Source organism: Vanellus vanellus (genome assembly GCF_965231255.1).
Source record: "Vanellus vanellus genome assembly, chromosome: 1".
Lineage (NCBI taxonomy): Eukaryota > Metazoa > Chordata > Aves > Charadriiformes > Charadriidae > Vanellus > Vanellus vanellus.
The window spans coordinates 10,171,154-10,198,572 of NC_138905.1; the positions used below are offsets into that span (position 1 = coordinate 10,171,154).

General features: G+C 39.9%; 1 protein-coding gene across 1 annotated transcript in view; it reads left to right on the plus strand.

Moving 5' to 3' along the window:
* The window catches only part of SEMA3A (semaphorin 3A), a gene marked incomplete at its 3' end in the record, with an annotated part of 167,821 nt that overhangs the window by 103,961 nt on the left and 36,441 nt on the right, over positions 1-27,419 (plus strand). Inside the window, exon 6 of the mRNA XM_082490315.1 lies at positions 5,570-5,689. Coding sequence (XP_082346441.1) covers positions 5,570-5,689 — 120 coding nt within the window. The remainder of the gene's footprint in view (positions 1-5,569; positions 5,690-27,419) is intronic.

A 27,419-nucleotide genomic window follows, 5' to 3' on the forward strand; every position in this document is an offset into this window, starting at 1 on the left:
CTTCGAAGCCCCTAATGATCGCAGGTGATGAGCTACCCTGGGGACACGCACTTTCTAACAGGAAAAACAAGAAAGACATCAGCATCTTGCTCCAACTTGTACCCTGTACAAACAGACAGTAAAAAAAAAACACAAACGTGTGTGTAAAAGGCCAGTGTATAAATGAGTGCCTGGAGCAACTCGAATTTGTGGCAGAGCTTCTCTTAAGGGAATGGCTTTACTATTTACTTTAATATACAATAAAGAAAGAGAATGATGACAAGCCAGTATTACATGGTATACCCGGTATGCAACTGCGCAAAGTCAACAGCGTCTAGCTTTTCACATTCCTTTTTTTTTTTGTTTTTTTTTTTTTTTTCACTCAGTCCGGCACAAATATGATTATCTTATTTCCCTTGGCTTAGATTTCATGTCTTTAAAACATCTTTGCTTTCTTGAACCCACTCCCTATCACTATAATTTTCTCTCCATGTATTTTTCCTCCTAATAAACAGTAGACCGAGCCTGATATTTTGGTTTGAATCAGGCTTCAATTAAAGCCATGGGTGTATTAGTACTATAGAAAACGGCGCAAATTCAACATTCGAAGGCAGTGATTAATTTCTACTTGAGTGACTTATACAAAACTCAGGGTGAAGCTAAAATTAGCTTTCCCGCATCCTGAACGTGAACACCCTTTCTCCTCTGCCTCCTCATAGCTGCCTCACAGTCATATTTTGTTACTGATTATAATGTTGCATTTACTTCAATCCTTTACTGCAGGGGTTCCCCTAATATTTCAGAAAACGTACACCAGGTTCACCACCGGTTCACAATGCTTTGCCAAAAAAGCATAAATTTTATGGTAAAGCAAGGACCCAAGGCAAAATAATTTCCTCCCCCCAGAAAGGCGAGGAACAGGGAATGAACTGGCCAAGTAATGACACATGGAAAGGTTTGGTCCAACTGCTCTCTGAAGTAGGTAGCCCTGGAGTGAAGCAAAAAATAGGGCCATAAAGGCCAGAGGAGCCTCTCGACCGCAAATGCCTCGCACCAAGAACATGGATGGAGCGCTCCTTCCCTTCTCCTGAGCTGAATGATAGCTCAGCGACCCCTCGCCCCTCCTGTGCCAGAAGTGTTTGGCCGCACAAGCAACCACGGTTTATCTCCGGTTCAAGAGGGCAACTGTGTAAAACAATTACCCAGCACTCATTAAAATGCGATTTTATAATTAATAACACAATGTAACCATCAGGAAGATAAAAGAAGGCTGAGAAATAAGAGCAATTTATACAGTTAAATACAGGAGGGAAAAATAACCTCTATTCTTCAGCAGAAACGCTAAACAGATTTTGCAAAGTGTGGAAGAAGAGTATGCTCTTGACTCCGCAACTGGAAGGTAAATCTTAGATAAGTGAAATGTAATTACCCAAGCTGGAATTTGGGCAAAACACCAAAGTTAATTTGCAAAAAAGTAACTTAAGATCTTTAATAGCCATTAGTGCTCAGGATTCTTTTTTTAATATTTCAGATGAAATAAAATAAATGTAAAAAGGATCTTCAGTTTTCCCTCTCTCTTAAAAAAAATCAATAATATTAAAAAAAAAAACCAACAAAACAAAACACCAAAACCAAAACAAACAGTTCATCATTATTAAATAGTTCCAATATTTTTCCAGTATACGTTCCTTGTTCCATCCACCTGCAAACATTTTTCATTATTTTTTTAAGAGTTAAAGGTAGTTATTGCTACTCTACTCTAAAGTAAACGCCAGCTGGGAACATGATATAACCAGTTCCTAGTAATGTAAGGCATTATTCAGCCATTCCCATCTCTGTGCTGCTAACTAAACAGTCTCCATCCGAGCGGGCTAACGCATGAAAATGTAGAGACTAAGCAGTCCCCGGGCACCGCTAGTGTGTATTCCAGGGCAGGTGGAAAATGAGAGGCAGCATGGTTTTCAAAGAATGTAATCACAGGAGAAAATTATCACTGAATGTATTAGTCTAAAGCGATTGTATTGGGATAGTTGAAAAAACCTCAGAGAAGGTGACAGCATTGTCCCAGTATCAGTCAGTTACTCTTTAGGAAAGGACCCTTCGGGGTTTTCAAAAACTCTGATGATCCAGAATTTTCAAAGCTTTTTATGTTCCTGTGTCTGACTAATATTTAAAAAAAAAAATACAATTTTACAATTATTTTTTAAAAAATCAGTTTAAGTGCTTTAATACTACCAGATATGGATCAATGTAATTTCAAATACAGTGGCTTCTTACCAAGGAAGAACTTTGCTATCCTATTTATTAGAAATCAGCTACTAAGTGCATATGAGTTTCAGGATTTTAGAGTTATTCTGCTTTCTGGGAGTTCTGATTGTTGGCTTTAAAAGGAGTGAAGTCAAACCACTGCTATGTACGTCTGAAAATCTTGACTGTAGTGAATAAACCAACTAACCAAGCATAGCAGATTTCATTTGGGAACCCTCTATCAGTGAGAGCAATCGGGACATTCAAAGCTACGTTCCCCATCCATTCAACTTTCTTATTTCTTTCAAAAAGGAAGCTTACGCTTCTGTACTCTCCAAAAATATTTCCTATTTAAGAATGCTGTCTTCTTGAAAGGCTGAATAGAAACAATTCAGCAAATAAATGTACACTGCTTAGTTTTTAACATCTTTGTATCTAATGAACTTGGGGAGGTGTTTATAGTTCCATGCTGCTTATGTACAGTATGTGGGAAAATGGTTCCTCCTCCCCCCAAAAAAGCCTTACTGTGGGCTTTAATTGCTGCCTCTTTATTTAGTAAAGTCAATAAATGTATTTCTGTTGGCATTCATATTTCAGCATGCTGCTCCTTTAGGATAAAGTGGTTTGTGTGCAGAACATAGAGCTTTTTCCTATGCAAACATCTGAGGGCCATCAGCTTGTTCTGGACAGTGGTTGCTTTACGCTGCTGGGCTGGAAATACAATGTGACAAGTGACATTTTTTTTTTTTTTTCCTTCATTCTTTCCCCTTGAGAAATGTTTGTCAGTTTTCAAACCGTTCTTTTCCACTTTCTTAATGAGAATTGCATTTAAAACTACTGACAATGGAAATATCATGGTGAAGACTATCAATGACAAAAGAATCATTTTCTAGCCCAGCAATAAGTAAATGCCAGTCCAAAAGAAGGTCTGCATAGAGAAACAAAGATGAACGTACTTCTATCTAGACAGGAGGCAAAAATCCTCATACAGCTTTTGAATAGTACTAACTCAAAGGATGTGCACATCTGGGACGTGACTTAAGGTTCACCCTGAATTTAGCAAAAATTATCTAAAGCCTTACAAAAACAAATGGTGGTCCTTGGTAGTTTGGTCTTGGAGAAGCTGAAATCCCCTTTTTGCAAGACTACAGCAAATCAGTTCAAACTATTTTATTTTTTTTTACTCTGTCACCACATATGAAAAAGTACCAGCCACAAGAGCCTAGCAGGATGAAAAAGTCTTAGGTTGAACTGAGTCAAACCTGGAAGATATGTTACTTTGAGTGGTGTTTATATATTGAGTTAGAAGCTGAGGCGCCAAAATCCCTTACAATTTTAAATATTGCAAATATATAATTTTAATGAGCTTTTGAGCTATATTTGTTTAAATTTTAATAATGTAGTGTTAAATATAGATTTTTTTTCTTGATTGATTGACCTTTACATCTGTTGATAACTCGGAAGCAAAATAGGCCTTGTCGTTTTTTTCATCCCCTCTTTGATTTATATTGATTTATCAGAACTCACTAGAGACTGAAAGACAAGAAAATGAAGATAAGGTTAAAGAAAGGTTAAGCATAGCATCAAGGACCTTTTCACAAGCAAAAAGGTTTTACGTGGTTTAAAATCTCAGCTGCATACCCTGTACATAATAATCACTATAATTAAGTGATTGTCTCCCCTTTAAAAAAAGTTGAAAATGACATAGAGGAATGATAAATCGTTAATTAATGATATGCTGTTCTGTTTCACTTCTGATTACACCTCCCGCTGGGCACGACTGGTCTATTTGCTTCTAATCTCTGCTGTGAATTCATTCAATTCCACGCCTTTCCGCTATCGTGTTTTCACCCTTCCTGACTTTCATGACTACCATATGGTACAGAGCCACTGTAGGTTCAATTGATAATTTCATGGTGTCAGTGTTCTGGGGAAAAGGTGCCAGCGATATCCAATAGGCACGCTTGGACATGGTCGTACCACCATGGAAATATCTAAAATTGCCGTGAAAATGATAAACTTGTTCCTAGAGGATGTTTTAAAATGAGGATATGGTAGAGTTCATCATGACCATGAAAAATGTATTACCTTAGCTTAAAGAAAGAGTTATTTTATCCTCAAACTTGTCTTTTTCACAGAAGACCTATTTAAGATGGGTAGCTTGAAAACAACTGTTGGAAGGAATAATACTTTTTTAATTCCGTATTAAAAGCGTAGGGTAGGGTATCTCATTTCACATATGGGTGTAAAAGGGCACAGTCTTAAAAAATGCATTTTTAGCGACTTGAATTCAGAGTAATTTCATGGACAACGCTACACTAATGCCAGAAAGATTTGTGTTGTTCTTTGGTCCCTGGTTGTTTTCTGTGGGTCTGATTGCTATGTGCGCATTACTACTACTCTCTTTACCAGTTGGCAGATATTTAATGTCATAGAATCATGACCTGGTCCTTTGAATTTAGCCTGTCTCTCTCTTTCTACCTCCTCCGTAATACTTCTAGCTGGCTGAGGAGAGGCACACTGGGACTCCAATATTACGAGTTTCACCTCCAGCTAGTCTATGTATGTGCCATTTATGGGCTGAAGTATCACAGGTCAATTTTTAATTCACTTGTTCGCTGTGATATGCATGGGGTCAAGGTAGCAGGGAATGATCTCATTTATTCTCGTCCTTAGCTGTTGCCCTTTGCCAGCATCACAGTTACAAAGGTGGCAAGAGGAGAAAGGCATGTTCTGTCTTTCCTGTAGAAGATACTGTTTTCTGAGGATTTGCTTGCTAAAAAAGAAACAAACAAACAAAACAAACAACAACAACAAAAAAAAACAACACCAAAACCAACCAAAAGACAGTTTCTATATGAAAAATTCAAGGGACTTGCTGAACTGTGAATGAATGAGCTGGTATCTCCAATTCCCAACACAGACTCACAAAAACACAGGAGGTTGGGAGGAATCTCTGGAGGTCTCCAGTCCAAACTTCTGTTCAAAACAGTGTAACTTCACAGTTAGGTAGGTTTTTTTGGGGTTACATACTAATATCTGCCAGGGGTAGGTGTGCAAGCTGTCACTGTTCCAGCCTAAGAATCCAAACATATTTTTGAAAAGGGGCTGCACTAGCAATCGGGAGATACAGCTCATTGGAGAGAGGTTGCAGTTAAGCTCTGCAGTGAGAAAGTGGGTCTAATCATGTATTTTCAATGACAATACATTGCATATGGCTTATTGCTTTGCAATTTTCTCATTATCCCTATTAGCGTAATATAAACTTAGGACTGACAGCTTTCTCTGACTTACCATGACTGGAAAATTGAGAAACGTTGCTTACAATTACATCCTCCCACAGATGGAGAACTGTACTCTGGCACAGCGGCAGACTTCATGGGCAGGGACTTTGCCATTTTCCGAACTCTGGGGCATCACCATCCAATCAGAACAGAGCAGCATGACTCCCGGTGGCTAAATGGTATGTAAAATGTACATTTATCCCGTTACGTTCATCTAGTCATTAAAGACTAGCACACAGCTTCATTCCAGCAACATCTGTGACATATACACCCCTCTTTTATTTGGAGCAGAATTTTGTCTTAAACCAGTTAGACTAATCAAAAGTGATTTATAAAGAAGCATTTTTTGGTTTAATTACATTGAGATTTGTGGAGTGTGATTAAATTTAAAACATATACAGACACTACGGCTAATGCAGTTATGCCACAGGAGCAGATCGCTGTGGGGTGCAAGTTGGACAGAAGCTCGAGGCTTGTGGAGGCATCAGCCACACGTCAACACAAAGTAGCTGCAGAGCCTTGGGCAGGACCGTGCCTTCTACAGGCTTTACTTTTCGCCTGGATTGAAGGCAATCTGACACTGGCCACCAAAGTCCGGCAGAAAGTGAAACAGCAGAGCCTCCTGAGCAGGCCAGACTTGTCAACAGTTTGGAAAAAGTGAAAGGGGTCCTGGGCATTCCAAACTATTGGATTTCAAAATATTCAATAGTTAAACAAGGCACCACAGCTTCTATTTTCGTATGGATATTACTGGCCAGGCCCGTAGTTGGTTGTTTGCGTCTATGGGGAGAGAGGGGTAGTTTCAGAGAAAATCTGGTTTTGGCTTCATATACCAAAATACTTTAAAATGCATCTGAGTACTCTATCCAAGTTCTACTGAAGTCAAAATTCCAATAGCTTAAATGGAATCACACTTGGCTTTAGCTGTACAAGGATACGAACATTTTGGAAATGAGAATTCATCGTCTGAAAAAGCTGACATTGGATTTAAGCGAGCAGTAGTACTAACTGTAGTTACTCTGAGTTCATTTATATTTTCATTTTTGAAGAGCTGACTAGTCACTTCTGCTGTACACACTGCTGGCATCTGCACTCCTGTTTTTGAATTCACAAAATATTTTGTTCTTAGATATTTTTCACTCCTAGCCACATTATTTATATCTGTGCTGAGGTCCAGGTTTTCTTATGTGGTTTTACAATTTAGGGCAAACTGTTCACACAAATTTTTAATGTGTAAGAGCAGACTGTGTTTTAACAACACGGTTTCTTATTAGCTATACTCAGGAACTTCTAATATCATACTCGTTATCATATTAGCTGTATATACAATCCATAGCAAAACCAATCCCTGACTCATAATTAAAACCACAAAGTGCTGTTGCAGGTGGGATAAACAACTCTATATAGGATATATGCATTGGATATATGTATCAGATAAACATGTATATGACACGTTGTATGAATGTGATTTTTGTCCTGTTAAATTTAGTTTTGTCATAATTCACGTGGACTACTGTGAGGACAGATTCGGGTCTATCACATTTTACTTCTGCAGTCCATGCTTGCCCAGTAACCCAGGAATATTGTTCATCGGTTTATTTTATTATAATAATAGACAAGATTTCTGGACTTCAGGAGACAGTAAAGTACAAGGGTTACAGACATATCCATCTATCTTAGTACCTGGTAGAGTAATAATATGGTAAAGATAACACCCACTTTTGTTATGATAGTCATGATGACATAAAGCCCAATCATGCAAGCAAAATCTGCTTTTGTGCGGTAGATTTGCACAATGACAGCTGAGTCAGGAGGATTTATGCAGTGGGAAAGCACAGCCATTGTCCACAGCCCCTGTACTTCATCGCTGAAAATGTGTCATTCCTTTGTGGATTCGGTTATCAGTCTTTCAGCGCTAAATGTGAGAACTGCTTTTCCCAAATTAGCACTAAGGTTACATCTGACAGGGTGCAGAAACCACAACTGCTTTGTGCTCAAGATGGGGAGGAGAAGACAGTTGCACATAAAGAGCTGATGAACCTCAAGATCTCTAGGATAAAAAATGAGCATAAAAGTCGAAAGGCAGCATTTACCGTAGCACAGGGCGAAGATGATTATCAACTCTCAGTGTAGTTCTTACGCTATATTCCCGTATGAAGTTTCAAACTAATTTTAAAAAAAAGGAGGAATCAAAGTGGGGCCTTTAGAAATGATTCTCATAACTGCCTATAATTTAATAGAGAATGATCCTTAAGTACATTTTGAAATCTATCTCTCCATTGCAACTTAATAAGTTTACATTCCTAATATGGAAAGGTTGGCTTAAAATCTACACTGCAACGTTCCTATTAAAGGCTCTAAGACTTTACTGTTAATTTCCCAGTGATAAGGTCCTGGCAGCCTTTCCACAAAGTACTCCTAATTTCTGCATCTAACCCGGAAATCCAAAAATTATAATTGTTTGTGTTTGAAACTCTACAGGCATGCTAGTCCTCGTATTATTTTTTTCTGTCATTTTTGTCTTTTAAATATAATTATAAAAGAAGCTTTGTGTTTGCACGTATCTAATGTAGATATACTTTTAGTGAAATAAGCCCTCGTTGAAGGATGAGGTGTATTCTACTTTCTTAAATATCTGTATAAACTAGTTTTGAGCCTTAAGTTGGCAGACCTTTATACGATTTTTAGTAAAGACGTGGATTGCTATGTAGCGGTGGGTTTGCTTTTCTAGTTCCTTCCTACAGCGTGCTTAGCCTCAGGTTAAAAACCACTATTCTAATGGACACATACTAAAAGCCGGATAAGAACAGCAGTTCTCATCAAACTTACAAAGAGAAGCCCTCATCCCCGTGGAATTTAATAGCTATGCGGTGAGGCAACCAGTCCTTGCTAATGGTTACCTCCTTCCGAGCAGGAACTTGAACCTGCTTTTCCCATACTAAGGCAGAGGTCAGAGCTGACAGGGTGCAGAAAACACAGCTGTTTGGTACCAAAAATGGAGAGAAGAAGACATTAAGAACATGCAAACTTTTCGCAGAATTTAAATATCATCCTGAACTGGTGTAAAAGTAGGACAATATTGCACTAAGCGATTAAGGTTTTTGGCTTTAACTATGACCACAGAGTTCCTACCAAGATCGCACAGTCACTTTTGGGAGATGCTCCACCTTTCATGAGAAGTTAAATGTTGCTGGGAAGAGAGCTTTGAACTGTGCCTGGCCCAAGGGAAGGTGCTGATTAGCAGCTCTCAAAGACTTTTAAAGTCTTTTAAAGATATTAAATAATCACAGGCTTCTAAAGACATTTTGTATAAATAATTAAACAGTCACCAAGCCAAATAAAGCAAGGGAGACTGATTCTATAGCCATGCAGTCTGGGCATTCATCTAGAAGTCAGGGAACCATACATCAGTCATTGTAGCAGTGTATATTTAATTATTGATACGGAGTTGGCCAGATGTGACATGGGCGCATTTGCAAAAACACAGAAAAATAAGTTGTTGCTCAGGGAAGTCATCTTGGATATAAAAAGCGGCAGTTCAGTGCCCCAGACTGAATCATGTACTTTGTTATAAGCCATGTACATGCTCACCCTGGACGTTATTGGCTCCTCTGGTCAGCGCATGGAATTTCTCCGCACAAAAAACTTTGGCAGTCTTAGTTGGTCCCAGTGAGCGTCAAGAATAGTTTTGAACTCTCAGAACAAACTTCTGAAATTGAAGAAACATCTCGTGTCCAGCTTTACCATAAGGAGCAATGGCTTTGATGTTACACATATATCTTACAGAGTTTTGCCGATAGGCAAAAAACGTCTTTTCCCTTAAATGTGCCATTGCTTCTCATAGTTCAGAGCCGTCAGAAGCTCGTGTTATTTCAAGAAAGCGTTAAACAGATCCTGCTTCTGCAAACTGCCTCAGCAATAAAAAAAGATGAGTAGGAGACCTGAGCAGCTTCTCCTGGTACCGGGGAGTTCCCCGGTGACCTACACGCAGTGTTTGCTGTACACCATCCACGGCAGCCTTCATGCAAGGGCCGAGGGCATGGCTGGAGGCAAGAAGGCAGAAACGGCCGTGCGGTGTACCAAAGCAAATGCTGAGCAACGCAAAAGCAACGTACTGAAGGCCGTTTTCAAGCTGGAGATTAGGAAGGAGTGGAAGGAAAGCTGGGAGCCGCTCGCATCTTCCCTGACTTGAGCACGGGGGATCTGGCCTTAAATTGTTAACGTTTTGTAAAATGAATAACCATAAACATTTATTTTAAAAGCAAAACAGAGTTGGGCTGTAGAAGATTTGAAAGGAAATGAAATCACAAAAGCCGCATTAAGATAGTAATATAAATCTGGTTTGCACCCCAGAAAAGTGAGGGAATGGTGGCCTCGCTCACCCCCTTTACTAGACCTGGGGTTAAGAGAGACCGTCAGTCTGGATTTCCAGCCTTGCCTTGGAATTTCCTTGCTTTTTATGGATCTAAACCAGCTCTATGATATTATTTTAGCATACTTTCCATGGCTTAATTTTTAAAACGGGGTAGTAGCTGTGCTTAGTCCCCTGGGGTTATTGTCCTTGGTAATCCTTACTTTACGGTTACATAAACAGCTGAGAATTATAGAAGCTGAGCGACTGTTCAATAAAAAAGAAAATGCCCTCTTAAATTTCACAGGCTCCAAGGCACAAAACATGGACTTGATACTCTCCTGGCATTCATACAGAACTTTAGACATCACTTTATGTTGTTTCCGCTTATGGCAGTTTGTAGGATGTTCCAGCACTGGCAACATACACGCATAATTTTGAATATGTATGTATTGCACAGTAGAGGAGTGTATGGCAAAAGAAAGACAAGATTACAGCTAGTTTACGGGATTTTTACCTCTCTAATAAAATGTATTAAATGTCTCAAGTTGTTTAGAAACGAATATTTGTTCTCTTGCAACTACTCTTGCTGAGATTTGGATGTGTTCATTCGCTGCATCCTTGAATCTATAACTTGTCTTTGGTCACCCACACCAAACCCTTTTCCCACCGATACATACCCACTGATGCCCCCATCTTCTGTGCCACTCCCTCGCCCCTAAATGCCTTCCTAGTTTCCCACTTTCTGGCTCACCTCCTACGCGTTCCCAATCCAGACACAAGAAGGCACTAAAATACGTGTCACCAAAGGTGAGCAGATGTGGAAAATGGCTGATCTGCCGTCACAGACAGGACCCAACCATCCTGGTTCCTGGGCGTTATTTCATAAAGTATATCTGATATGTTCTTGGAGAAAGAAGGTGATGGATGCTACAAATACAACCAATCTCCAGCAAAGGAAAGAGCTATTTAAATGAAGGGCATTTTAAATAAGCAGGGTATGAACTGCGTACGAATATATTTAGTCTTCAAATTAGAAGTCTTAAACCATGGGGGGAATGAAATTAGAAAAAGCTGTCCAATATAAGCAGTCAGTGAGGCAGCTTAGCTGGTTTTAAGAGGAGCTTAAATAACATTTTATGTGTTGTCATATAGCATGCTTGCCTGACATTGCAAGGGACTGCAGTGAGTAGACTAAGAAGTCTCTCCCAGGTCTTCATTCCCATAAGTTTACAAGGGCATATTTAAGCAATCTTACCAGTGAAAACAGTGAGGGGATTTGTGTGTGTGTGTGGTGGGGGGGGGTTGTTCTTTTGGTGTTTTTTTTTTTTTTTCTTTTTTTTCCCCCCGCAAGGTTCTCTTGCATTTAAAATATGCATTTCTATATTTGAACCAAACTAGTCAGCTGATACCTCCTATCATGCAGGCTGTAGTGTGGACCCAGTTCCGCACTTTCCCACCACTGCTTATACAGGCACGAACAACTCCGACCCTTGCAGGAGCAAAACATGTCCATATATGCAAGTCTCATTTCTTACTCAATACACCCTCCCACCCCCATTCCCATTATCTTCATTGCTAAGAATAGTAATAAATAATTTCACAGTGATAAATTCCATGTGTGACAAATGCTAATGTCACCTAACACAGTGCTAGGAAGTACTCAGAAACTATGGTGACGGTGGCATAATAATGCGAACAGAATGGAATACAAACTCAGTCTACAGGGTGGGGTTTTTCTCCCTTAAATCTGTAGATCCAAATTTGAGAGACAGAATATGAATTTTAAATTGTTTTTCTCATTGCAACCTAACAAGTTTTTGTCTCTACGCATTTTATTACAACCCATTCTTTTTCTCTCGGAAGAAATGTAGAATTTCTGAGATCACAAAATAATCACTTCTTTCTTAATGTTATTAAGTGGCGTTTATACTGTCACTGGCTTGAAATGGTTTACAACTCAGGAAGCCATAGGTCCAGCTGAATACTTGATCGGAAGATACTCATTTATTTGAACCAGTTGATTCATCTTGTCTGATAACTGCTCCCTGTACCTTTATACAAAGTAAGAGAAGCATTTGATTCGGAAATCAAACACCAAGTAGCAGTTTGAGAATGTGCTTTACAGTTCCTCCGGATATGAGGAAGATCATGAAGATGGTGGGTAAAGACACCCAGAAAAATTATAATCTCCCATCAAGTGACCTGAATGAAATTATTTTAAATCCTTCTAGGAAATAAATCTTCTCTCTCTCTCTCCCTCCCCCCCACTAGTCTACGATTAGGTCGTTTTCTTCATTAAATTTCAGTGATATGGATGATATTTTGTTGTGTTTAGGCATGAAAAATTGGTAAAAGTAGCCAAAGGATAAGTTTTAAAGCTGGAGTGGAAAAAGTGGGTAGGAAAGATGAAGCAGAAGAGGACATTCCTCTGCTTTGACTGCACATTTTCAAGACTTCCTGATACTCCAGAGAATATGACCTGGGGCAAAAAGACTTGCATCAGTAAACATATGGGTCTGAGCTACAGCCACAATATGCTTGGGGATGTTAGGATACAAATTAGTCCAGGAACACGTGACTTAGAGTATATATATTACATGGTTAACCGTGGGCTCATTTATGGGGTTTAGCTTGATCAGCCTTATTATCCACACCAAAAAATAATAGCTGGGAGTGTAGATTGGAAGCCATCCTTTGCTGCAATTCATGCTGTGACTCTCTTTATACAGCATATAAGATGAAAAATACTGGGGAAGCTCCCAGTTCAATGCTTTGTGCACTGTTTCCACTGGAGACCAGAGAAGTTTGTCTGCTGCACATAGAACAGTTTTAGGAAAGAAGTTCATAGCTCTCAAAACAAGCACCGTGGGATATGAGCCCAGTCCCAAACAGATCAGTGCATAGTGTCTCTCTAAACACAGACTTGGCTGTGGTTGCCAGCTCGGGGGTCTAGGCTCACTCACGTACACTGGATTGACCTATTGGTGATATGCCTTAGAATTTAGGGGGCTTATGTCGGTGATGAATAGGACTCAGTAAGTCCTGATGAGCCTCATGACAGGGTGAGACCTGAGGGTGTAGCCCTTCACATCACCTATGCTCTGACTTTCCTGGGAAGGAAATTGGACCAACGAGCCAGAACAAGCTCTGGCTAGGTGCTAGGATGGGGATAAATCAGTGCACCTGGCTGTACAGGGCTAATCGGATGATCTTGCATGGGTGTTCAGAATCAAATTTGATGACCCAGGTGAGTTGCTTTTTATAGACATAGCTTTAGATGAACAAATCTGAGTCTCATTTGCCTCCTCCAGCAGTGTATAAACCCAGCTGCAGGAGTACACTCCAGGCGTCACACTCTTGATCCTGGATGTTTCGGCTCTGTACCCTTTTCATACTGAATAATAAACACCAACAATTCTCTGATTACTGGTAGTCCCAGTGATATTCTATGTTCTCTAGAAAGCTTTTTTTTTTTTTTTTTTTTTTTAAACTGAGAAGGACAGTTTATTTATATGTATTTATTTCAATGGATAACTAGAGTTGGCAATGGACAGCTTTTTAAAGTGATGGTCTGTTCACATAAGGAAGGTGAGAAACAGTATATAACTCAAGCAGTGATAGCTGTGGCGATGATCTCTACTAGAAAGCTTTGTGTAATCTTTCAGTTAATATATGATTAAAAGGACCGTTTCTATCTATACATATATGTATAAATATAAACGCATTACCCACATGCATGAGTTCATAGGAAGCCTCTCCTCTTGCCCTGGAGATGAATTTCAATAGAGAAAAAAAAGTAATTTGTCCAGGACAGGTGTAGTGTTCAGGTTCTAAGACTGCACTTTGCTTTTGGTGTAGGCCCCACTTTAAATTACACAACATGGCTTTCTTTGTAATTCTTATTTTTTGCAAAGATCCAAATCAGCTTAAGGAAGAGGAAACTTCAGATTAGGTGGCAGGATGCCGAAGACAAAGCCTTTGTGTTATAGGCCTTGCAAATTCAAGTCGGTTTCCCATGATCTCTGAGATCTCTATGAGGGCTCATCACAGCTCCGATACTTGAAAAACAGTGACTTTTAGCTACCAGAGTATGCCTTCTCTCCTGTTCACAAAAGTAACTAACCAGTTTTTCAATAAAAGTTAAGCAGAAGTCTGCTTGTAGGGAATCACACAGCAGAATACTAATTGATTTAAACAAAGCTGGAATGGGCCTGTCACAGCCCCCTTCATTGGGATATGACATACCTCTGAATCTTTGTTTAATGTTCTTGTGTTGGTTTTTTGTTTGGTTTTTTTTTTTTTCTCTTCTGCTCCAGCCATCAATTTAATGAGTGTTGACCCTGTCAATACCAATTTCCTCTTCTCAGGCCACCACGTTCAGAGTTTGGTGGCCATTCAATAGAGATTTACTGTTGACTGGGTAATTTGAGTTCATGTGTGTGGTGAAAAATTAGTGAGGAGAATTACCCAGAAAAGTGGATGCCATGACAATGCATGTCACCATGGTGTGACCAGCTCTGCTGACATAGGTTTCAAAAGCTCTCCCCCTGTGAAAATGGGGCCTGTTTGCAAATTAATTAGTTTCTGGCAGCAGCTTGATTGTTGACCCAAAGTTTGTAGAGTGGAAAAACAATCAGATTAGTGTGTTCAATATAAAGGCCCAGCGCAGCACTCGAGTGCAGTTTGCCAAACTGTTGAAGGCGTGAATAGAGTGAAACAAATTCTTTTTTGAGAAGCCAAGGCAAAGGTTAAGTGTGATGTGACTAGAGCACCCTGGCCGCGGGGCGGTGGGGGGAGAAGTAGAGGTTTCAGCCACACAAAAATAGAGAGCGCTGAGCGAGTGGCATTGAATTTAATGAAATTCACAGCTTCAGACGCAAAAGTGTTTGGCAACGTTTTAGTCTTGTGTTAAAGGGAGAAATAAGATGGCTTTGTTTTAAGAAGTTTTCTTTGTACAGTCGTGTGGGATACCAGGGACTGAGCCTCTAAAGGGTATTGGAGACACTTCCTGAGCCTTCACGCTGTTTCTAAGCACCTGCAGATTTTGAGGTTTGTACCAGTTCCTCCCCCTCCCCGCCACACACTAACTCCCTTTATCTCTGATGATTCAATCCAAGCCTCCCATTCATCACCTCCAACATTTGGGCAGGTTTCTTCTTTTAAATAACGCTGGTGCCGTGACTCATGGATAAACATACTAGAAATCAACCCTTGCAAACAGATGAACTAGCTAAAACTTGTTATTCAGGTACTGAGACAAAAGTTAGGTACTAAAAAATACCACAGGCCAGATCTTTAGCTGATAGTAAATGACAATATCCCCAATGCAGCCAAGAAAGATCTACTGATATCTACTCGCTGCAGTGCTCAGCTCATTTCATTAATATGCTTTATTTTTTCAATGGCTATTTTATATACAAATCCACCCTTCAGCATGCATTTGTGGCATTCACTGTTATTTATTCCATTAGGCACCAACAATTCCATTATTTCTTTTACATCAAACAACGCCGATGCATTTTTTAGTTATTATTTTCCCAGTATGACAAATATAAAGAAGGAAAATGCCAATAAATGTGGAGGAGACCACGTTCATGGGCAGTTGGTGTAGTCTTCTCTTGAACCAATGTCTTGGCCCTGTTGGCCTGGATCAGAGTACCTGACAGAACCAGGGGAATGGGAGGACAGAGCAGCTGAGCTTAAAATATGAGGGGCTCCACCACCACGTAGCCACAACCCCATCAAGTAACTGAGATGCCCAGCACACCCAGCAGAGTTAATGATGTGAGGATACAGTCCCTTAGTCTGTTCCCACTTCTTTTCCTCATTCCATAAAATTACAACTGTTCGTCTGCAACCTATACAAACTTTGTGGTTTGTTCTTGGTAATGGGGCTGAACCTAACCCCCCTTACACTAACATTCCTGAACCGTGAATTGCTCGTCCCAAAAGGCATTCGGTGTTGCTTGCAATTAACACAACTGATTGCTCAAAGCCGGCACCTGATGTGGCACGTAGCCAGCTGGAAACATAATTGGCTCCTTGGATGGAGAAACATCCACTTCAGAATGGAGTTTGTGATGATGGAATTATTAGTTCAAAGTAAGCCAGGTATGTGAATACCTGGTCTATACATTAAAATCTCAGCTAGCACTAGACACAGGTGAATTAAATTGCAGACTCAAAGCCTCCCTTTCGCTCCGTCTCCATAACTTCCCCTTCTCTTTGTTCATGAAATCGTGTAAATTCCAGTCTGAATGCTTGTAAGGCTAAGTAATTGCTTTTGTTCTTTGGGTTATTTAATTACAAATCTCAGTAGATGACAGGTCCTCTGCACTAAAGGAAGACATCACATTTGCACAGTTACAGAATCCCAACACAAATGTGTGTGGCAAATCAGTGACTGCAGATTTATTTGTGCCCTCTGGGACCTGCACTGCCTTTTCAGCTTAGCATGCAATATGATTTAAATTACAGCTTGTGCAGAGCTGTGCCTTGGGATTACACTCCATGTTTCCAACTGTTTATAGTTCAGTGAGCTTTAACCTCTGTGATTCTGAAAATTAAATAATGTCACGGCTGATATCAAACTGATGGCCGGTACTAGATTGCTAAATACTGTCTCGTTATTAAAGGCCTATTTTTACAACAAAGTGGAAACATCAATGTATTTAAAACACTGATAGCGCATTCAGGTAGTCCGAGAGCACAATTCAAAAGTCACGCTAGCAAAGAATTGCAAAGCTAATATTAAGCTCCATTCTCAAGGATATCTTCTACTTCTGTATTTAGCAGAGTCCTGGCTGTCGGCTTTCCTAGAGCAGGACTGGGCCTACCGCAGTACGCTGTGATGAGGCAGGCACGCGGGGCGAGTAAGTCGAGAAATGTGGCTAGCGCATCTGTGGTAGTTAAATGCAGATTTGTTAACTCCTTGCAGATTCTATAGTTTTATTATTTCTGAAATACTATGACACATCAAATCAGGCCTTTTGTGCTGTAAGCGTAGGGCATCTTAATATCTCTTTAATCTTTAAACAGAGGAGGAGAGAAAACAGTTGCAAAACTGTATATTTAATACGGCGCGTAATTTCCCAACAAAGCATTTTTCATCCTTCTCAGGGTTTTAATCGATAAAAAAATCTTTTAGTGATTTTTCTTCATGTAGTTCTGCAAACCCATGTTTCCCGGATAAACACTGTTCCAGTCCCGCTTGAACCACTTCACCGGGTTCCTCCCCAGGTTCCACCAGGCAACACCTGCAAAACAAACGGGTGAAACAAATGTCACCGCCCAGAGATCTTTATTCATGACGGTGTTGTAAGGAAGGCAGAACAGGAAGAGGACAAATGGGAGAGACAAACGGATACTTATTTTTCATTTGTAAAGGTAGCATGTTTGACTAAATAACAGCGAAAATAAACAAAGAAGCCCCAAATACCTTATTCACGGAATCACAGTTCTCAGATATGATGGACAGATTAAAAAAAAAAAAAAAAAAAAGCTTGACAAACGGTTCCTCATTTGATGCCTTTACGTTTTGATGATGCAGTAGATCCTGAACTTCCCATTTTGCTGCATTGCCAAAATAGCCCTTCTTTTTTCCCTTGATCTTTGGAACACCCCATATTACTTATCTCAGACTTCAATGTCTAGCTTTTAGGTTGCAAAGTGGTGTCTAAAGTATCCCATCCTTTGCTATTCCATTAGATTCCATGGATTTATATCAACCTATCCTTGTTGAATAGCTGGCTGTTAGACTTGACTTTCTAAACATGCAGATAGGTGCTTTTGCATACCATACAGTAATAAAGACATGGTAAAGTTTATGGTAACATTTAAAATATGCCAACATGTACAGGTATGCACCAGCTAAGAGTTGGCAATCAGCAGCAGCGAATGCCTCAGACGATGTGACAGTCCACAGATAAATGACTATATTACTGAAATGTCGTAACATTGCTTTTAAGAACCTCAATCTCAAGAGCAGCAGTGCTGTCTGAAAATTTCCATATCCAAAAAGGCTGTTGAGAGTAACCCACCAAAACTGAGCTCCCCGCCGATATGCCTTTTTCAGCTCTTCTCCCCTCTGTTCTCAGATCCATATCACTGGTGGCTATAGGCTGAACGTTTCACATGTCAGGAAGGTGAGATGTCTTGTGGTGTTATCAGGAAAAATTCTCTCTTTCAAAGGCAAGGGTTAAACCGTAAATCTTTGAGACCCCCATCTCTTGTAGAACGTCCAGCAGAATCTGATGTTCCTGAGCACTTCGGGCTGCCACAAGCATACTAAGTAAATGAAGACAAGATAGTTCCCTTTCTGATTTAGCTTTTAAAGTGACAGGCTGGCCTGTGTTTTTGTTGGATTCCTGGATTATGGAAAAGAGTATTTTTAACATATGTTTATCTATAAAAAAATTCATTTCCTTTTGGTAGGTTTGTAAAGATTTCTGGTTTGGTAAGTGCAGCAAGATTTGTAGGAAGATTTTATTAGATGAGTTGGTATAAGAAGAAACCAGATAACCTTTCAGGGACTGAGCTTTTTTACAGATGATCATTCAGAAAAACATAAGAAAAGTTATTTTCAAGACTGGATTACATATTTTTCCCATCCACTCCACGAGTTCTTATGAAATATTTGAAAGCATTCAGTGATAATACATTATCTGTGAATATGGCCATATATCTAAGGATTGCTGTTTATTGATTCTTTTACTGCCGTTTGAGCAAAATTCAATAGCCTTATAAATAGTAAAAAATGTTCCACTGATGTCAGTGAGATTAATCATATTTCCTGAGGTCTTTGATAACATTTGACACACTGTAAAATCTGACAGTCACAGGGCACAGCTCTCTTTACTTACCCAACTAGGTAATAGGTCTACAATAGGTCTGCTTCCTATTCTCCTCTTTCTCTAAAGGAAATTCCACTAAAGACAAAAAGCTCCATGAGGTGGAAAGGTGCAAAGTCTTCCTATGAGATATTTCACATGGACTAGTGAGTCATCAGGTTTTTTCACAAGATTGTGTAAATAGGTTGTCATTATTAATACTCAGTCCTGCTCCACATTTGACATACTTTCAGTTTTAATTTTTTTTTTTGCCGTACCTGTCAGTAGAAAGCATTCTATAAAAAATATTCCACTGTTTCTCATTTATTACAGGACCTATATTTTTTACTGAATTTCATACTCTTATTACTTTCTTAATACTTTTGCTAAACTTTCTGCTAATTCCTCTCCCTGCTGTTTGTGTATCACAAGCATGTGTGCTGCAAATTCCTCCCTCACTGCTTTTAAAAAATGCTAAAATTTTGAGTCTGATACGACGTTACTCCAAGAAGGTTTTCATTCTTAAAAGTCACAGTAATTACATCAAATATTTCTGAAATGCTGTCAGTGAATTAAAAATAAAAGGAGGGTTTCCTTGTACAGAATAAAAGTACGTGCCAATTAAACAGAGTTTGAGAAGAACAACTTTCTGACAGAGCCACGCAAAAGATAATGTTGTGAGATTTTTCTGTCTCAAGCAACTCCATAGTTTTCATCACACCTGTACAATTAAATACTTTCCTTTTTTTTTAATGAGCAGAACTAAGTTCCACATCATCAATAAAACTAGTACATTATTTCAGTTGGGTACAAATCCTGTTAATACCTTATGTCGACTGAAGCTAAATTAAGTTGGAATCACATGTTATGCTCACATGACTACTGAAAGAGGTTGTCATAACTGATGCTATCAACCTCAGGTTGTGCTGAGGGGTTTTGCTTCCACTTACAGATGCCTTACTGTATTTTGTGTTGCTGTGCTACACTGACAGATCAGTTAAAACCACTCATTCACTCAGCCCTTTTTTTCAGTCTTTGCTGCCATCCCTCATTAATCTTACTTTAATGGATTTTGTGTCGAGTTGCTTTACACTAGCTGTAAAAGTTAATTATAACAACAAAACCTTTTGCATAGTTTGACAAAATGACCTCAGTTTTGTGGCCAAATCTAAAGGATTTAACAAAGAAATTAAATTACAGGAGATTGGATAGGTTAGGCAATTGTTACAGGAGTGTTCTCTGCTGGATCACTCCTTGGGAACTGGCTCGGGCCGATGATCATTTCCCGATGAATGAACATCCCTCACTGAGAACTGAGATGATGGCAGAGTCCTGTTCAGTTTTTTGACATGTTGTCAGGGAGGAGATATTGTTTTTGCAGCTACACAACCCCTTTCCACACACTTCAAATTGAACCTGACAGTACAAAATTTGGAATTTTTCTTCCTGTTTTCAAAATAGGTGACTTTTGACACAAAGGCCATATTTGTTCACATTGTAGGCAGGAAAAGGTAATGTACGTGTGGACAAATGCTTCTGCTGGAGACAGGGTTGTGCACTGTATGGAGCTGACAGAGAAACCCTAAGAGTTTAGGTCTCAGGAGATATATAGAATCATAGAATCACCTAGGTTGGAAGAGACCCTTGGGATCATCGAGTCCAACCATCTACCCTACTCTACAAAGTTCTCCCCTACACCATATCCCCCAACACCACATCCAAACGTCTCTTAAACACATCCAGGGATGGTGACTCAACCACCTCCCTGGGCAGTCTATTCCAATGCCTGACCACCCTTTCTGTGAAAAATTCTTTCCTAATGTTCAGTCTAAATATATATATATTTATATATATATTTTTATATATATTTATATTTATTAACATTATATATGGAGGCTGAAGATATACTTGTCAAGCCACTGTTGTTCAGTTTGGAGTTTCATGCTTTTGCCAATCACGCTGCTGAAGGCTGTCCCACTTTCCCTGCAGTGGAATACGTTTGCCTTGTTAATCCCCAACTATTCCTCACACCCAGCCGCTGACTTGTCTCCTGCAACGTGCTGTGTCAGGAGTTTGGCTGATGGTGTTGCTGCAGCACGCTCTCTCTGCCCTCAGGACACTTTCTTGTACCCTCTAATTTCCATGTTGCAAAGAGGAAGAATATTCCGCCAAGACATAATCACACATCTCTCAGCATTCTGGAAGGCCTGAGAAAATCACATTAGTGGAGAGGAACAGGTTTGGTCTCTGAGTTTTGGGTCATCTACCATAAACTCCCCGTGCATCTCCAGGGGTTTGTGCTCCACCTGTGAATCTTCAGAGCTTACGCAGGCCTGTAGCGTGGCTCTGATTGCCAAAAGGGTGTAACACCCCAAATCAGAAACATCTTTTGTCTTCAGTGCCTCCATGTTCCACTTCCTCCCCTAATACATCACTTTTTAACGTAAAGGCTGTGATATTTAGTTTTTGTCACTCATCCAGAGCTCTAAAGATGTAGGTTACACAGTTAAGGCACAAGCTTTCCAGTGTTTTTATTTCCAAGTGTCAATGTCAAAAACTTCAGATAAATTACCAAGAGAGGAAGAAACAGGCTCTTGGCTGGAACTCTCATTAGCTTTTTCTGCAGAGAGGTTAAGACGTACAGAAAATTGAGATGAAAGTGTTCCTAAACAGAGACAATATGCTGCAAGCCTTACTTGCTGTTCTGTGAAGGACACCAGTTTTCTCAGTTGCCCAATTATTCTTTCTGAGGGACAACTAAGTCAGTTTAAAATTAATTGTGTTGATAAATATACAACACCTTAAAACGCAGTCTGCGATGGAAGAGGTGTTAATTTTGGTTGTTGTTCTGTAAAGAGATAATAATCACCTCTTTTAAATTAAATAGGGTGGGTAGATCATAAGCATTGTTTTGTGAGAAATCTAATTTACGTTGAGAATTAAGCTGTAATTTTACTGAACTTTTGTATTCACTTTTCTTCACCATATAATTAGTCATTACAGGGAATCAAAACTATTGTTGTCTCCTTCGAACAAAGGCGTCAGAAACTGATAATTGCATCAGAGAGCAACATTTTCTTCCCCGTCCTTCCTGCGTGAGCTAAAACGTTGCTCCCAAGTAACGTAATTCGGACCCAATTACGCCTCTGAGGCGGCGGAGGATGAAGAGCTGTCGGGGCAGTGGCCCCGCCTGGAGGTGTGAGCCTCGGCTGGCACTCTGGGGCTCATTCACACTGCTTTAGAGGTGTTAAGTACCGCAAATTAAGGTTGTGCTCCCCTTCAGGTCGTTTGATGCCGCGGCCCGGGGAAGGCGGCCGGGTGCGGAGGGGCGCCGCGCTCCCCTCCCCGCTCCCCCCGCCGGGGCTTATACACCTTAGTGTATTATTAACCCCCCAAATTGCACTTGCCCTTCTTTGCTTTTGCGCCAACTATAAATCTATAATTCCTTAAAAAGACCCTCCCCTTAATTCAGATAGAAGGTCTCTCTCAACCAGAATGATCCATAGGTGACACTCAAGCTCAAAGCACTGGGAAGCCAGGAGGACTAGATGCCTCTGGCTGTATGTGAAAGAGGAGCACGGAGATGTGGAGGAATTTACACATGTAAAAGCATTGGGCATGTTTGTTTGCTTGTTTGTTTGTTTTAATGTATGTCTTTTTGTTTGTTATGTTGCTGTTGCATCCATGTATTGAAATGGTGGAAGAGTGGTATGTTAACATTATTTTAATACCTTGAAAATATGTAATCTCTTTATGGCAGAAAAAATTCCCACAAGTCATCACTGAAACAGAACAGATTCTGCAGAGGCAGATTTTTTTTTTTTCCTTAATTCTGAAAAGAGTTTTGAATAGGAAAAAAAAAATGTAGAATATGTATGAAACTGAAATTACAAGAATTCTTAGCTAAATCTTAAACTTATTAGCTCATATTATAGCCTGACTATGTCACCAAAATTTCTTTTACTAGTCTTTGAAAAATTAAAAAACAAACAAACAAACAAACCAGGATATAACTTCTAAGAAGGAGAAACTAACTGTCATAGCTAACACTATTTTAAGATCATCGTTCCTTAGCGTCAGTCTGGCTTGGTTCAAAGACAAACTTCTTGATAAAGTTCACCTGTCTATAAAACTCTTTCTGATGAGAATTTCCATTGCAACATCAATGAGTGACCATAGGGCTTCTTACCTTGTAATAGCTGCTAACATCTCAATGATGCACGGCCTGCGTGCCACACATCCACCTCCGCCTGCCCATGGCTTGGAAAACAGTGTCTTCAAATCGCATCTCTACTCTGTGGTCTGTCCCTGGGACTACCTCCCATGTCAGTATCTGACAATAAGTTACCACAAAAGCCTCATATTAGTTCCATAATAGCCACGAGTTATCCCTTGTGCGAAGAGCATTCCCACTGTGAGGATGTGGTCTGATGCCATACGTGTTGCTGAGGAGCTTCGATGCAGGCGGTGAATCCATGGGAGCTCCGCTGTGTTTGCCTGAGTCATCAGCAACAAGAGGGCTGTAAAAATCGAAGAATTAAAATGAAGGGACTTTGGAAGAACACCACTAAAAGCTTTGGTGTTTTGTAAACTACATTCGAGTGTGTAAAACCGCAAACCAACTTAGCTCTCTCATCACCATATATGAAAAGCTTTGTCCTCTGGTGACCTTGACGAGCATGCCCGTGGCCAACAGCTCTGCTGTGCACATTTGCGACTGGTGCTGCAAGTCCTCCTCTCTGCAGGTAGCAAGGCTCGCTGTGATTGCAAGTTCAGATTTTCTGAGGACAGTGCTCAGCTCTCTGCACTGGGTCTCAGTGGACGAGCACCGTACGTAGTTACGAAGTCCTGAGTAGCTGTCTATTTTTGTTGTTGTTAAATTTTTAATTTCAGCTTCCCTAGTCTTGTTCTTCTCCTCAGGGCCCCAGTCACCCTCCAGTACTTTTCATTAAATTATAGCAATTGCAGTTTTACTGAGCGTAAAATTTCCCTAGTTTCCTAGAATTTTCTTACTGTGAACTGATAAATTAGTCATTTTGACCGTAAATATACAATAATAGGGGCATCCAGTTCAAACTCTTTACAAAACATTTCCTGAGAGAACTGCCCTTTGGCTCCTGCCAAGTGATGAGGAGATGACCCCAGCTCCTGTTCCCTCAGCTTACTCAATCTTGACAGCTAAAGGTAATTTCTGCGCCTTCAAGTTTATAGATCTTCATTAAAATGCTAATACAATTCAGTTAGAAATCCGATTTCTGACTTTTATTGTTTCTAGCTATTGGGGGTGCGTGTGTGTGCGCCCGCACGTGTGCATGCCGTTGTTGCTGCTAAAGAGTAACGTTGGTAAAAGAACAAATGCAGATCGATTTTCCTTAGCTTTTTCTCAACCTGAAGTGCTGAGACAAGCAAAACATGTTTCCATTACTTAACTAAGCAAACAATGGCATATAAATCACAGAGGCAGCTGGACCAAGGTGTCGTTTCCATAAAGAGCCAGATTTCTCCTGAAGGACAGTTTAATGGGCTGCTGCCAGGGAAATGTGGGCAGAGCTGGTAATGGCAGGAGGGCGCACAAAACGTGGCGCTGGGAAGGTGTCGCGTGGGAGCTGAGAAATGGCCCCACAGCCAAGACAACCAGAAAAGGTATACTGAAAAAGGTGTGTGCTTTAATAATTCGCTTCTTGAGGCTGATTGTTTTCAATAAAAATCTAAGTTTTTATTTTTAGCTTGTTCACGTTGGCTGCGAGATCAGAGAAGTGTTTTTAGGTGTAATTTTATTTTGATCATGTTTATGCTGTGGCTTTGTTTCTCCTTTGATCATGCTTAAACATGTTTCAGACATGTTTGTTTGATGTATGCTGTTTTTTAAAGCACTCTTCCACATTGTCTGCTCGTGTTTCTTTAAAGCAATGAATCACTGCAAAATATTTCTTAAATTCATTTTCCCAAAACACGCTTTCTGGACTTTTAGCCAATGGGAGACTGCTTTTAAACAAGAAAGCGTTGAACTGTTGTAACAGCAATTCACGGATTGGAGACAGTTCTGGGGTCGCGGAATAACTGGTATTTCATACACAGAAATTTGAAGTAATCTGCTCTATCCGCAATAGCTGCAGTGCACTGACTTTTACGATTATCACCTGTGGGTTTGGATCAAAGTCCCACTTTCCATTCAGTAAAACTTGCTTGAAGTTCGTTCCAGCGCTTCTTTTGCGGCTGTGTTGAATGTATGAAATAGGTCAGCCCTGACTGAATTATCTTAAACTTCTCATGGGGACCGCTTGATACCGAACCTGTTTAATTATGCAGGGTGAGGCAGGGCAGTCTCAATACTTGGAACGTACACATTCATGGATGACATTCTTTCTTCTGCTGCATGGGTGAGCAATTAGGAGAGTCAAGGAGAAGTCCCTCATCTGTGGACAACCTCTCCCTTCCCTTCCTCAAAGAAAAGCACTACAAAGATGCCCGGTAGTCCGTGGAGAGGGCTATGTTGCGTGACTGCGGGCCATCTGGCTGATGGCTTCATCATGACCCTAAAGAGTGAGCTGTAAGCGTGGTCTGAAGCCCTGGAGTTAAATGCAAGTTTGCATCAAGCCTCAGGCAAGTCAAACAGCTCCTCCGTTAATGAAACAATAAAAGAACACGCTACAGATCACTAGTTCACACCACCCACTTCTTAGCTTTATAACCTACAAAATTGTCAACCACATTTCTCCCCCTCTCTCCACACATACAATCATGATGTTGCTTTTGTGATCATTATATCCAGTCTGAACAGAAATTAATCTGTTTCTATACGCGACAGAACACGTGTAGCCTCTTCTTCCTTTACTTGCTTCATTGCATAGACATAGATCTGTTATATGGAAGGGGGGGGGGAAACCCCAAACACCACCAGGTAACAAGAACAAGAGCTCTATAACATGAAGAACCACTCTTTTATTGACTAAAACGTATTGATTTAACCAGATGGTGAAACAGCCTGAAGTTTGCTTAGTAAGGAACACTGGTGTAATTCAACAAAAACTGTTCCATGATGTACAGTGAATGTGTTCTAATATAAGGCTGTGTGACCACCTTATTTTCAGGGATGTAGTTAGGATTATTAATCACTAATTGAAAATCTGAATTCATCCCAGATGAGCACTGGCAAGAAATGTGTACAAAGCATATCCACATGCGCACTGGCTGTGGCGTGAGTTATATCTGCCTTCCTCACACCCCCCCTCCTCCGCTATCACTCTGACAGAATTATTTGAAATACATATTTTCAATTTCTTAAACTATTTTTCTATCATTCTTTTATCAGTCCTGCTTTAACACTAGACTCCCTTAACGTTTCTAGGTTCACTTGCAAAATTATGAGAGGGAAAAAAAAGAATAACAATATGCTAACCGAGGGCAAGTTTATATAACCCGTACTATATCAGCAATATTATTGACTCAAGTGGGACTCCCCACAGTATCTTCATAGGCCAATGTAAAGTTAGATTTTTGATGCCTGATAATATAGTGATTTATTTTAGAATTTGATATCTTGTGATTTACAAAACCCACTGTGCTAGAAACAAATCATTCAACCATTTGGGAATGTATTTAGGGTTTGGTTGAATTATTTTTTTTTTTACGCTTTTCACTAAGACCTTAAGATTATAAAAACAGTGTATTCAGACAAGAGGTTCTCCAGATCCAGTAGCCCAGAAAAGTGTCTGCTAATGGGTACCCTCTTTCCCTGAGGTATCCTTCCACAGGCTGTGATGCAGAAATTTTCAAGCTGTAGCCTTCTGTTTCTTGTGATACAAGTTACATTCAAAGCCCGGGTAGATTGTATATAAAATAATAGATATTTACCGTGGTATGAGATTGTTTAGATATTATATATCTTAGGCCTGGTGTCAGTGGGACGTGGAGCTTATTAAATGCATGCTGGAAAGAAACAAAGTGAATTTAGTAGCTTAAGTTACTGGGATTTGGGGTGGAGAGCTTAAGCTGCTAACAGAACTTTGATGTTTTCAGATGTCTACAAAGATTTATTTTAACAAACAATTGCTAATAGACACAGTTCTACAGAGATCTGTTCTGTGGTGTTCAATGTCTTCATAAATAACCTGAAAAAGAGGTTGAGCAGCAGGATGAGAAAATTTTTTCACACGATACTAAGTTATTCAGCATAGTGAGACAAAGGAAGACTGTGAAGAATTACAAAAGGATCTTATGCAACTGGGTGGCTAAGCAATCAAATGACAAATTAAATTATTCTTGATGAATGATGTAGTGATAAACCATGGGGAAAACCATGAGGAAAACATGCCTGTCTTCACATATAAGACAGTGGGCTGTGGACTGAGCATTACCAACGAAGAGTGAGGTTCTGGGGTTATGACACGTAAAGTTCCATGAAAATTTCAGATTACTGCTTAGGAACTGTCAAATCCATATTAAATATTAGGAATTAATAGAAAAAGAAGAGATAATTCAACAAAGAGCATTGCTGTAGCCCTTTATAAGACCACAGTTCATCCACATCTTGAACACTGTGGGTATTTCCAGTACAGGAATGAAGAGGCACCAAATGAAGTTAGGAAGATCGATGTTGAAAACGCTAAATCAGAAGTAGGTTTTAGTTCCCTAGGCTGTGTACAAGCAGAACAATTTCCAAAAGGACGCTATGAATGCTGGAAATTTGCATGGGTTCAAGAAGAATCTAGGCAGATAACTGGAAGA